The sequence below is a fragment of the Patiria miniata genome, unplaced genomic scaffold (genome assembly GCF_015706575.1).
Source record: "Patiria miniata isolate m_02_andy unplaced genomic scaffold, ASM1570657v1 HiC_scaffold_30, whole genome shotgun sequence".
Lineage (NCBI taxonomy): Eukaryota > Metazoa > Echinodermata > Asteroidea > Valvatida > Asterinidae > Patiria > Patiria miniata.
In genome coordinates, this window is record NW_024037070.1 from 2,696,316 (window position 1) to 2,710,078 (window position 13,763).

General features: G+C 40.4%; 2 protein-coding genes across 3 annotated transcripts in view; both read right to left on the reverse strand.

Moving 5' to 3' along the window:
- LOC119739520 (kinesin-like protein KIFC3) overlaps positions 1-1,782 on the reverse strand; it is a 47,707-nt gene extending 45,925 nt beyond the window's left edge. For both annotated transcript variants that reach the window (XR_005272589.1, XM_038214496.1), the window contains exon 1: positions 1,677-1,782. The gene's annotated coding sequence lies outside the window, so the exon portion shown is untranslated. The remainder of the gene's footprint in view (positions 1-1,676) is intronic.
- A 7,877-nt stretch (positions 1,783-9,659) lies between these two features.
- On the reverse strand, positions 9,660-13,322 carry LOC119739158. The gene is made up of 3 exons (XM_038213989.1): positions 12,927-13,322; positions 11,955-12,089; positions 9,660-11,678 (listed from the first exon to the last, which is right to left on the reverse strand). Exons 1-3 carry the CDS (start codon positions 13,027-13,029, stop codon positions 10,816-10,818), a joined length of 1,101 nt encoding a protein of 366 aa, XP_038069917.1. The 5' UTR covers positions 13,030-13,322; the 3' UTR covers positions 9,660-10,815.
- Positions 13,323-13,763: the final 441 nt, after the last annotated feature.

Genomic DNA, 13,763 nt, shown 5'->3' on the forward strand with positions numbered 1-13,763 from the left:
TCTTCTGTTAAATTACTTTTCACTGCTCAATCAAAACGATTTAATCCAATTATATTTATCTTTTTTCGGCTTTTACGGTCAAGGGTGGATCCGGGGGACAATGGCCCCCACAAAACGAACCTGTTTTTTTTTTAAGTGATGGAGGCAGGCACCAACATCTTTTAATTAAAAAAAAATGCCAAAGTGGCCAGAAATTGCCTCAGATAGCACCACAGAGTATTTAGAATCCAAAAACTTTTCGGGCCCCTTAAGCGGGCACCGAACCACACGCCGTAATTTTTGGGACCCACTTTTTTTGGAGGGGGGGGGGGGGGGGAGGGCCCTAACAATTTTGTTGCCTCCCAAAAAAATTTGTTCTGGATCCGCCCTTAAGTGTTTAAGGTTATAACAATTTCTAACAATTTTAGGTTGTGCCGATGACCTTAACATCTCTACGAATTCTAGATTTCAGATTACCCCACCTTCCAACAAACAAACCTTTTTTTTAATAAATAGATAAATAACTAGAAGAAATAGTAAGATTGATCCAGGATCTCTATTTATTATAGGCCTATAGAGATCAGTGACTGCACCCCATGTCAAAGTTATACATGATTTACTGAGCCGCTATGCTGGCGAAATTTAGTCAATTGGTGGCTAACAATTACGGGAGTAAAAGAAACTCCAAATTCTTATTTTAAAATATAATAATTCCCTATGGTTTGCGCGGCAACACTCCGCCGGCAAAGTAAAATCCCACAGATTTCAGAAATATCGCCATGAAAAGCCGTCTGCTGTGAATCAGTCGTGTTTCCCAACGTTTCCTGCGTGTTTGTGAAAGGATGCCTTGACGGGCAACAGACGCTGACAGCGTAAAACATGGTACCGCCCAACCGACAGTTTACGCGTTGACGAGTTGCGAAAAATCAATCAAGAAAAGGCGAGTAAAAACACCTTTCCACTCCCTAGATTAAATTAGATTTTCAGTATGTTAATCAGTGATTTTTTCTTGTGTGAGAGTGTTAAAATAAATTCTATTGCAATTTGTTCTAAGTGCGCCACGTTAGGGAACACTCCGCCAAATTGTGCCCAATTTCCGGACACCACCTTTTTTTAATTTAGGCTTAAATTTTATGAAACCGAAATTGTTCACAGAGGTTAAATAGCAAGCATTAAAAAGGTATGGTGTAGGAGCGGAGGGGTATGGTGTAGGAGCGGAACGATAGTATGCGCATGCGTACAAGTGCAAGTACGTACCCCCCACGGCGCGCTCCGAGCGATCGAACCCGAAAATGACTGCGATCATTCTGAGCGTGCTCGTTTCAAGTGTTAGGTGGCTCAGTGCAGAAAGGGCATATTTTTCATCATTTTTGCCGAAAACAGACAGAATCCATCGATGTTTGTTGGGTGCACATAACGTGAGTATGTCATGAGGTATTGTACGGAGTTTAGGGGCAAACTGTGCAGCGGTTCTGTGGGAAACAGCTTGGTTGGGATGGACGTTTTTGTACTTAATTAGTGTTTTGTGTTGATAACAATTTTGCGGGGTTCTGCCTCTATGAGGCTCCACTACGTGGAGCCTCATAGTTCTAGGAGTAACTCCTCACATCGCATCCAACTACAAAAAAAACCCTTTTTTTCCGGCGTGGCCCTGCATTCTATAGTTGCTCCAAACTTTCAAGGACATTTTTACTCACCAATTACATCGGAGCACCGTCAAGCACGTCAAGTTCAGAAGTTTGGACAGATCATGATATCGATATAGGCCTACGCGCAGGATGACCGTAAGGTCAGAGCCAAATTCTGCTAAATGCACATCAAAAATCTGTCAGATTTATCAAAAATCTGCCAATTTCCCCAGAATTACTCAAAATACACTATAAACACGTAAAATCACATGCAGATTAGTAGTATGGCCTTAATTAAGATTCAAATTACATAATAAACAATCTAGTCACATAAATATGTTGTGAAAGTATTGGAAAATTTTGGGCAAAACGCGAATCCGGTCACGACGAAGTCTGTTTCCCAGTGAACCTCAGAACCTAGACCAGCCAACCTGTCCCATTATGCAAGTTTTGCAAGGGTTTGTTTGAAAGGATTGAATTCTTTTTTAAATAAAGCTACACTTTTTTGTTAGAATTTGCTGTTTTTCTGTCAAATAACAATTAAGTTGCAGAATTCTTTCAGAAATCTGCCAAAAAAATCCATTCTGTCAAATTTTCTGTCAAACTCGATTTTAACAAAAATTCTGTCAAAGTTAGCCGAAAATCGGCTAAAGCGGTCACCCTGCTTAAGTGCACTCCACAAAGTTTCAAATAAATACATTATTTAATCTCTTGAGGGCGCTATTCGACCTGCACGGACTTAAAGGGCATGAAATGTAATAGATTTTTTATTCAATCCTTGAAAATGCAGCACCTGTGTGTCCCATTTAACCTGATTTTCAATTTTCATTTTTGCCATTTTTTGGTGCCTTTTTGGTTTTTATGCTGATGAAATTTCCATGTTTATGAGCAAAAGTGTGATGTCATTGATTTCAGCACCAAAAGTTGCCGGAATTTTGGATATTAGGCTGTAGTAAATTTTCTTTTTCTGTGGTGGTTCGTTGTTGTGTCACTACATGACAGTAAGCCGATTAGCAAACATTTCTCACAAAGGTTTTCAATGAGCAAATGTTTGAGTTTGAACGCAACTTGAATACCGCAACAGCGCCTTCAGTTGTCCGGAAAAGCATTGAAATTTCCTCCATGGTAGGTTTAAAGACGTGCACTTCTCAATAAAATTAACCAAAAAGGGATGTCAGATAGTTTTTTATACATTTTAAAGGGAATATACATCATTTGCTTTTGCTGTAATTTTCAGAAATGGATGGAATTGGGGGGGTTGGAAATATAAAGCAAATATAGTTACACTGACTTTTTGGAGGTTTTGGGTTCGAAAATGCTATAAAAACCAAGAAAAACGATCATTTTCCTGTAGTCTGGTTCCCTGACTCCATATAAGAAGAAACAGAGCAGTTTACATACATTTGGGAATTGTAAGGTCAGGGAACCAGTCTAGCTGGCTCGTACCCGTTCATAGGTTTGTAATCGATTGCAAACAAGTGCAATGGTCAATTGGGGTCAGTATTTGAAAAAAAAGCCAGTTGTTTCCAACGCTGATCGGCCGATCAGCGTTGGAAATTGATACAAAAATACCACTTTTCTTGAAAATGACAGTATACCAGGTGCCATAATTTTACAGGATGCTTTAGACTGTCATTTACCAACATCCTATTAAGGTATTTCGCAAAAACTTGGTAGTTTTATTTTTCGATGTTTGCAAATGTTGTATATTCCCTTTAAGAGGAATAGTTTTTATACATTTAAGAGGGATAGAAAGTTGCACAAAATATGTTCCCAAAAAAATTCATTTCATGAACCCCTTAATAGCCATCGGTTTTCTTAGACTATGTCTGGATGAGCCCCACAGCCCGACGGCGACCAGGGTGCGACCGGGGTCCGGCGCCCTTGAATAGTACTCATAGTTGTGCCCCAATAGTTTTGGCTGTTCTCCAACATAATTATGGGCATATGCTGAAGGAGACTTTATGCCCCTGTTCCGGCTCACAATGATTGCTTTAATGTTAGCACTGTTTAGAGTCCAACAAATTATTCTAAAGCGGAAGCCAGAGATGACACCTCTGTTGTAATGATGATGGAAGAGCCAAAATCCGAAAACCTCTGTGTCTGTTCATGTTGCTCTATGCTCCTACATACGGAGCTTTTAAAGGGACATAGGTGAAAAAAAAAATGAAAAAATCATCGTAAGAATGAAAAAAATCTGCGTTCGAACGAAAAAAAATCTGCGTTCGAACGAAAAAATCTGCGTTCGAACGAAAAAAATCTGCGTTCGAACGAAAAAAATCTGCGTTCGAACGAAAAAAATCTGCGTTCGAACGAAAAAAATCTGCGTTCGAACGAAAAAAATCTGCGTTCGAACGAAAAAAAATCTGCGTTCGAACGAAAAAAATCTGCGTTCGAACGAAAAAAAATCTGCGTTCGAACGAAAAAAATCTGCGTTCGAACGAAAAAAATCTGCGTTCGAACGAAAAAAATCTGCGTTCGAACGAAAAAAAATCTGCGTTCGAACGAAAAAAATCTGCGTTCGAACGAAAAAAAATCTGCGTTCGAACGAAAAAAATCTGCGTTCGAACGAAAAAGCTGTTTGCTGTTTGCTGTAAGCTGTTTGCCCTCCCTGTGCTGCCCCACCACTTATGTGGGTGATTTGGTCATGTTTTTTCAGGTCCTACATGCATGACATATGTGCCCAATGTAGGTCCGTGGCCCAAGTACAGGAATTTCAATAACTGGTCTTAAAGCAGTCTATGAGCTTTCAAACGGTCTTACTAGGGCTTGCTGTTAGTTGGTCATGAAGTTGCAATGAAGATCTAGCTAATTGTCCTTTTTTTAAGAGTCCCTATCCTGTTACAATACTAGCTACAACACAACCCCCCCCACTCCATCAGTCCCACCCATTATGCTATGCTGAGGCAACACACTTATGAGACATTTTTAAAAGTAATTTGCCTTTTTGGTTTCTTTTTATAAAGTGAGGCAAGTTTTTAAAAAATAATTTAAAAAGGCTATATAATTATCTTTCAAATTTTTCAGGTAAAAAAATATAACTGGTCGTCATTGTGATTTTCAGAAATTTGTCTATCCACAAATCCTTTACAGTATAAATTTTCATTCCTAATCCTTGTAATAGTTCCAAACTTTAGAAGCGACTGACATGTATATATTGTTTGATCATTTCTGGCTTTCAATAAGCCTATTTTACTAGTCTAACACTTGTACATGTACATGTACTTTCTGCTTCCTAACTTTCAGATACGGGATTCACTAATTAGCTGATTCATACTCATACTCATAGCAATCGACAAACATGTCGGGCTATTCTGATAGCCATGGCTAGCCCGACATGTTTTTTGGTGGCCCATGGATAACCAGTTAAATGTGGAGAAACTGTCGCAGATTTTTTTTCGTTCGAACGCAGATTTTTTTCGTTCGAACGCAGATTTTTTTTCGTTCGAACGCAGATTTTTTTCGTTCGAACGCAGATTTTTTTCGTTCGAACGCAGATTTTTTTCGTTCGAACGCAGATTTTTTTCGTTCGAACGCAGATTTTTTTTCGTTCGAACGCAGATTTTTTTCGTTCGAACGCAGATTTTTTTCGTTCGAACGCAGATTTTTTTCGTTCGAACGCAGATTTTTTTCGTTCGAACGCAGATTTTTTTCGTTCGAACGCAGATTTTTTTTCGTTCGAACGCAGATTTTTTTCTTTCTAACGAAGATGTTTTCAATTTTTTTTTTCATCTATGTCCCTTTAAAAGCTCCGTACCTACAGATAAAGTGCACAGACAAATCATGAAGAAATTCGTTCTTATTGCTTCATGGACAAATCGACTTCCGGGAATAGGATATAACCCAATTGCCGCCCATAATAATCCTAATTTCTAATGGACCGGACCTCTGAAGCACATCGTTTGAACAGATTCATTCATCGCACAGACGCCCATTGAGGAGACATGCAGAGTGCTTTTATTTTAAACTTCTTTACATTTAACAAATGCATAATAGCCCTTTACAAAAACGTATATATAAAAGTCAAAAGTAACATCCAGGTTTTTGGCACAAAATTGACTATTTGTTTTTATTTTTAAATAAAAGAACCGAAGTATTTCAGTTTCTGCCGAATTCGTCACCGTCACCACGAAGTGACACTAACATCAAAAAACCGATTTTTTTGCGATTTCGATTTTTTTCCTGATTTGTGATTAATTACACATAATCTATCACCTCAAGAAGTTACTAAACAGATAGTTAATTAGTTTTGTGTAAACATTAATTAACATTAATGAACGTTTGCAACTTAATGGGTCAAAACCGGAAAATGCGTTTTCACGAAGTGTACTATGCCATTCTTTCGAGTGTAAAATGCCTGCACACTACGTAACGCGTCAAAAACGGGTTTTGCGTTTTCACAAAGCGACACAAATGTCACGAGATATGCGTGACTTACTTCTGGCGTTTTCACGAAGTAGCGATAACCCATTAGCTAATACACATGGTTAGCGTCACTTCGTGAAAACTCGAACAGCGCGTATTCTGATTTTAGAGTTTTTACGAAGTGACGTTAAGGTTAATTAGTTGATAACTCATTAATATTATTTGTTTTCAATAAAAATCATACATTAACGTGACATTCAAAATCCCAGCTTTCAGACAATGTAAAAAAATATGAATTTTGAGGCAAAAACTATGTTCAGATCTCCGTTTCAAAACATCGTCAACTTAAATCGCTTGTATCTCGAAACACACACTTTCCACTTCGAGGGGGTGGTGTCGGTGACGAATTGCGAGAAAAGTAATGTGCTATAATAATAACGTCAGTGGAGTGAGCCTATAGACGGTGAGAAGCTAGCCAGCGTTTGCGTAAATTAGTTCGAACAAGTATGCTCACAACTGGTATCATTTTAATTATCTATCCGATTCTGTCCTCTTCCAGAGGGTGGCAGCCCAAATGTTATCTCCCTAGGTTGCTTTGGGCGGGTCGGCCTCTTGATCTTTTCCCTCCACTTTGCCTTCTAGGATTGTTGCTCCTAAACTCCCCAGCACTTCCCTGGCCTAATGTCCGAAGTACATGTAGTAGAGCTTCCTCCGGCGGACAGAAACTATGAGACATTCTTAAGGTAGAATCTCGGCTAGAATCGATTCATTTGTTCTTCTGTCTGTCCGTGTCACTTGCAAGATACGGGGGTAGCACCCAATCTCAAAGGAGTCTTCTTTTAGGGGTTTATTTATTTTAACTATAGATATCGAAACTATACAGGGTGGGCAAAAAAAAAGGAAAACCAAATGGTGCCCCCTATTTTTAAAAGAAATTCTGCATGTAGCGCTTTCCTAATCTAGGATATGAAAGCCCAATTAATAAGCTTTCTTTTAGTGAAAGATTCATTCAAATCGCTAAAATGTACTTTTCCAGTTATGGAATTTTGAACACAAACATCGTTTTCATGTCCCCAGATCACAATAAAGGTAGGTGATATTTCAGCAAAACGAAAACTATTCACATACCAAAAAAAAAATAAAAAAAAATAATCAGAACACTCGCATTACCATGATAACTGGCACTTATAATAACATTTATTTAAAAACCTGCTGCTTCCAATGTTAAAATAACATGCTTTATACTGTCAAGAGTTTATAGTCTTGCCCTGCCTTCTACTTGGCTACCCTGGAAACTTATGGGATTATTCTGATACCATTTTCAGGATACGACATGGTTTCATTTTTACTGAAACATCACCTTAATGTGATCCATGGACAAGGTTAAAAAATAGAGCTTGTGTTCAAACTTCCATAACTGGAAAAGTACATGAGCGATTAGAATAATTCTTTCACCAAAAGAAAGCTATATTAATTGGGCTTTCATATCCCAGATTTGGTAAACGCTACCTGCAGAAATTCTTAAAAAAATAGGGGGCACCATTTGGGTTTCCTTTTTTTTTTTACTCACCCTGTGTAACCCCGGTATTGCACCTTATCATAAACAATATTATCATTTTTAAAAGAAAAGAAAAAGTATAAACATGTACATATATATATCATACTTCGGCCTACTCGGTGTTGTATACAATTTATACATCGACATTGATGTTTTAATCGAAATTGTAGGAATTCTAGTGTCCGATTTTGTAGAAGTTTTGCAGAGGGCGCTATATCAACAAATCTGAATCAAAATTTAGTCTGCCAGTGCCAGTGGTCCTCCGACGTGCCAGTGGTCCTCCGACGTGCCAGTGGTCCTCCGACGTGCCAGTGGTCCTCCGACGTGCCAGTGGTCCTCCGACGTGCCAGTGGTCCTCCGACGTCCCAGTGGTCCGATGAAACATGATGTACCGTGTAGTTCCACTGGTTCAGGTTGACTGACCCTATCCCTAACCTTAACCCTAATCATATGGGGCGTCGGACCAATGGGGCGTCGGACCAATGGGACGTCGGACCAATGGGACGAATTGGACCAATGGGACGTCGCCCCCCCCCCCGATTTGCCCCGGGCCAACAAAAGTGCCCCTTTCGCGGTTGTAAATGTACCCCCCCCCCCGAGATGGAAACAAAGCAATAACATTGTCTCCTGTCTTGTTATGGAAAACTGCCCCTCAAAAACACAAGTGCCCCTCTCGCATTAACAAGATTACGCACCTTCTCGAAATGGAAAACTACCCCTAAAGCACAATTGTGTTATTAGTGCCCCGCTTGCAACATTAAAATTGTGCCTCTCTCATGGAAAAGTGGCCTTTAAAAATAATAGTACCCCTCCTCACGCGAATAAAATGGTCACTGAGCAAAAGCAAAGCCGCCCCCCTCTCGCGAAAAAAAAAGAAGGTCTCTCTACATAACTAGTCAAATTCATGGGCGGATTTACAGAGGTTACTTCCGGGGCCGGGGGCGGGGGGTGTGCAGTCTGCCGAAGGCCCAGATCCGGGGGGAGGGGGGGGGGGTTGTGGTCAACGCGCAATGCCTCCCGGCCCCTGAAACAAAAACCCACCATCCCATTTTTTTGTGACGTCATGAAAAAAGGCAGCCACTACTTACACCACCATATTTTCACCAGAATTGCTTTAAAGTGGTCAGAAATTGCCTTAGATCGCACCACAGAGCTTTCTAAAATCCCCCCCCCCGGGGCCCGTAAGCGGGCCCCGGACCCCACGCTGTGAATTTGTGGACCCACTTTTGGGGCACCAACGGAAGGTGCCCCTTTTTCTGGATGTGTCCCTTTTGGTGTTGCCCCCCCCCCCCCCCCCCCCGTTTGAAAAGCGTTCCGCCGCCCCTGGTAACATCTCCAAGTCTAGGTTTGAGCTTTAAACACTTAATTAAATTTATGGATGACTGGTCATTCTATTTATAGTGCATAACAACCCACAGGAGTTGTGAACTATTCCTGGCACATATAAAGAATTACAGGGACCAAAACAGAAGCCAAATCCCATTCAGTACAAGGTGATATAAACATGCAAATGCAAATCATAAGTACAATGGAAAAAGCACTGAAGCCTGTGCATCCACGGATCCTACACACAAGGATTAACGACTTGGCCCAACTCCTGGTTAGACGCGATAACGGCCCGTACTGTGGCAAATACCATGAATACTTGTCAACAAGACACAGACGGCTTAGGCCAAAAAAACAAGTCTCCGGTTTCTGGTATGCGCGTGCGTCACCGTAGCCATGCGCGTCGGCAAAATGAAAAAGTTTTTTTTTCAATGAAAGATGATGTCTCAAAACCGCCAAACTCACTGGTTTGACCAGAATCCTGCTGCTGCACAATTTTAACGTGTTTTTAGAATGGGTTATGGTCGAGAATAAGTTTTATGTGGCCTCTCTGGACTCCCATATATTTGCACTAAGTTTAGTCGGGCACCATTTGCAGTCATCAGCCGACATTTGAAGCAAAAAAATCAGGTAAAAAAAAAAAAAAAGCCGCGTCGCCGCACCACTTTTTGGGCAAGCTCAAAAAGTGGTGACTTTTTTTTGGCCTATACCGCTTCACTGCGCGCGACGGCTTTCAAGTTTGCGAGGCTCTGCGCCCGATCTGGTGTCGAAGTCTGTCAAGCCAGCTAATCATATTTTTGAACATTCATGATCCTACGTTTTTGGCCTTTATTATTGAAGTCTGATAAGTGATAATTACATAACCATGTTAACGCCGAGCACAATATTTTTAGCTTTAAAATAAACTATGAATTGTCGCATTTGTTTTATCGGTTCGGGACCACATCCCTCTAAAACTTTTTAATGAAAGCCCAATTAAAAACGAGATTTGGGTAAACGGTGTTATCCTTGGAAAAGGTGTCACATTTGATGTTTATTTCCCGAGTAAATTAGTGACGACAAAAAATGCACAATACCATCTGATATATCCTTAAGTATTTATTTTTAAACAATTTTGGAACAAGTATATATATCTTACAATAAGGAGTGGTTTTGCTTAAAGATTTATGAATATTTCCGTTTTAGATGTCATGCAAAAAGCGACAAAATAGCACACCTGGAATATTCGCGATTAACATGTCACCGCCAGGTATTAAGGCCCGTTTATCACCAATTAAGGTAAGTCCGTTCAGTGCATTTTATACCAGAGCTCAGAACAGTCGTTCATCCTTGTGGATATAGGGTCCGTGATTGATAATTGTGCCTGCAACAAGACAGCAGTCATTTTGTGCTTGACGAAATCAAAGTTCAAGTTCACCGCCGGCGTCCACTTACAAAAAGTTAATCAGCACCACCCGGGTTATTACTCTTAAGCAGTTAACAAGGTGTAGATTGATAACAAGTAGCAAAGTAGAGAGATGAAAGATTAGAAAGATTAAGTTAATTAATCGAGTTAAATTAAGTATGAGATTAAAAGTGAATATGGATAAAGGTAAACTAAAATATTATGAATAAAACTAACGACAATAATTACTTGAAATAAACCGTTTGGGTAGTTGACAAAGCATCACGTCAACAGGTCTTTAACCAATTAAAATGGTCATTTGATATTTTCTAACTATCGAGATGATAGTAAACAAAAGACACTTGACTAAGCAACAAAGGTCAATAATCTTATAAATAATGATGTATTAAAAAAGCTAAAGCAAAAGATGTGATAACTTTAATTTATTATAGTAAAAGTTTATCTTTATTAAGAGTTATACAATAACGAAAAGGACCCCTTAACCCCAAAGTCATGCTGTAATTCAAAATTACTAATTTGGTATTAAATGACCAAGAAAGACATACATTCACTTTTTAACACAAATTATCGATGTTGTACATGTTGGTTCCTTTGCGTGGGCGATGCAAAGGCACGATTTGTTTGTCTGAAGCAGACGCTGTACGTCCGTCTGATGTACCTGGCCTGTCGTCTGTGATCTCACTCAACGTGGCACGTGTAGCCGCCTCGATCATACGTCCCGCCATTTCGGTTTGCGTAGGAACTACCACAGTCAGATGCTTGATTGTGGTGTGGTGATGATGAACAACGCGTCGGGGCTCCGATCTCACTATGCCTCGGTCATTACTAGAGGCATTGACAATAGTGTGTGGCTCGGGCTTGGTTCTCCTGTTTGTCTCAAGGTGCGGTTGGTCCTTGTTTTCATCGGTCGACATTCTGGTGACTGTTGGCATCGTCAGTGGGACAGGGTCAGTCCATACGGAATTACAAAAGGGTTGTTCAGGTGAGCTTTTCATGAAGGATTGGTTACTTTGTGGCCACAATCGCGTGTTATTGTCGTAATATTGACCCTGACGTTCTGCATCGACAGTTTGGGGGACAATCGGGTCAAATACGGGCTCAGGAATGTGGAATGGTTTGCCGCGATCTACGCCGACGATTGGTATTTGAGGAAGGGGGCGAAGGGCCTGAGCGCGCCGAGGCTTGATGTAGTAATGTCCCCAGCCACCATGATGCTTGTGGCTGCGTTTGACGGGTCCAGACTGCTGTGTCGACCGGGTGGGCCTACGCTTTTCCTTGGACTTCAGATTGCACGCCAGTTTACAGCAACGGACATTCAGGATGTACATGACAATAGCGAAAACACCAATTATCTCCAAAACGATGATGCCAACCGTGACGTAGATAACAGGCAACATGTACTTGTCTTCAAGCCCTTCTAAAAAAAAACCGAAAACAGATAAAAACGACATAATTTTTTTTCCAGATTAAAAAGTGAAGGATCTGTTGCGGCCTCTCTAGGGACACCCGGAACAGCGTAGGAACAATCAACGAGAACACTATTTTCAGACGGACAAAGAGGTATGGGGAGATCATGTTAATCGGAATTCTGACTGAGCACATTATTATATAAAACCTTTTTTTTGAACCACCCCTGCAATTTCAGCTGCTAAGCAGATCTATATCATCATGTATGTACGTGAAATGAGCTCACCATCTTCAGTAGAGCATCCACCTCCTTTGGTAGTCTGCTCGTCTCGACCGTTAGCACAGTCTGGTACCGAGTTGCACACGTATTGCTGCTCCAGGCATGGTGAAATCTCATCACATCGAAAGCACTGGCTCTTGTCTATGATGCATGGACGAATAAACATAGCCGCATGCATTCACTTCATTATAATTAATGGAAGAAAATGCATGGACATAATACTGTTGTGATTATGTCATTTTCGCCATTCGCATGATGATCACTATCGCCGTGTGACGGCATTTTCATCGCTATTATCGCTATATTACATTCATGTCACAATTTATGTCAGCACCTATAATCAAAATAGTCATCACTATTCAATTCTATTTATGCAGACATTTAATTTCTACACTATACAATCGTGAAAATGACACAAACACGAACCAAATAATGACATATAATACAAAGTAACGCAGGACAATTTCAAGACGCCGAAGCTCGTACAGAAATACCCTTTCCAAATTAATAAGAAAAGGTAGAGCAGAAACAGTGATAATAGAAAATGATCTAATCCATGCAGCACGAACATGACAGGGCACTCACACAAACGGTCAAACAATACAACCAACATATACTGAAGTAAAAATTATGAGAAGTGACGGGATGACGACTACTGTCAGCAAGGCGACAGTGATCATACTATGGCGCAAAAATGATGACGACGGCGATAAACCATCACCTCCTTTACTAAGCTAAATATTGATTGGCTCAGGCAAAGTACAAATTACAACAGTATGTCCATCATCACCATAAATATACTGTCATCTTGTGTCCGTTTTCTTTATTCTCATCAATATATCAACACAACACCTACCATGCATAGATCAAGGAAACACGGTGTCATCATGAGAAAACAAATGTTATTTCTGTCACCTTTGTGACATTGCCACAAAATCCATCAAATTGGGGATCACCATTATCTCTTAAGAAACTTACCTGATACCGATGCAGCGCCAGCAACCCAAATCTGTATCATCACAATCGACACCAGAAACACACTGCACCGCCAAAAGGTGAAACCTATTGCTCCACAAATCATTTTTTCCCCTGTACTTTAATGTGATGTCGAAGATAATATTGTGAAGGGGAGCTCGCGGGAGACGGGGTTTTATGGGAACGGGACGAGGTTAAAGTCAGGTAAGCCTGAAGGACACAAGCACTAAGGCCAGAAAGGACTGAAGGTCGCTGACGCTGACTTCAACCTTTTGTCCATATTATTTTGTCGGACCGGCCTGTGATTAAGGAGGATAATTATCATAATACTTATTGTGTTGAGCAAAGTTGTTTAATTAAGTTGAGGCTATATGACATGAACCGTGGTCATAATACCAAGCAAGATAGGTCCGTTTGAATTATGCTATGATAATTCTGACCATAATTGATGATACCAATTAAGTGGCGTATCGGGGGGGGGGGGGGGGGGGGGCTCGTCTCGCTTGTATAACTTTTTGCCATTTTTCCTTTAAAGGAATCGAAAGCGCCAGCATCTCGCAGCCGCTACCAGTAACTAGTTATACCCTTCCTCCGCATTTTTGAAGGGAATGAAAGCATCCGCCTGAATTCCGGGCGTCAATATTTATGGTCTTAATCTTTTAATGGTGGATTTTCATTGCCACTTTTTTACCAAGTGTTTTTAATATACTTGGATGTGCATTTTTTTTTAATCCGCCCCTTTTTATATGAGATGTCTTTGGGATGGGGGATGGGGTGTTCCTTTTTTTCACCTTTTGTCATTTTTTTTTTGTCGTTGAGCATTTTCATGGTGCTGTCGGC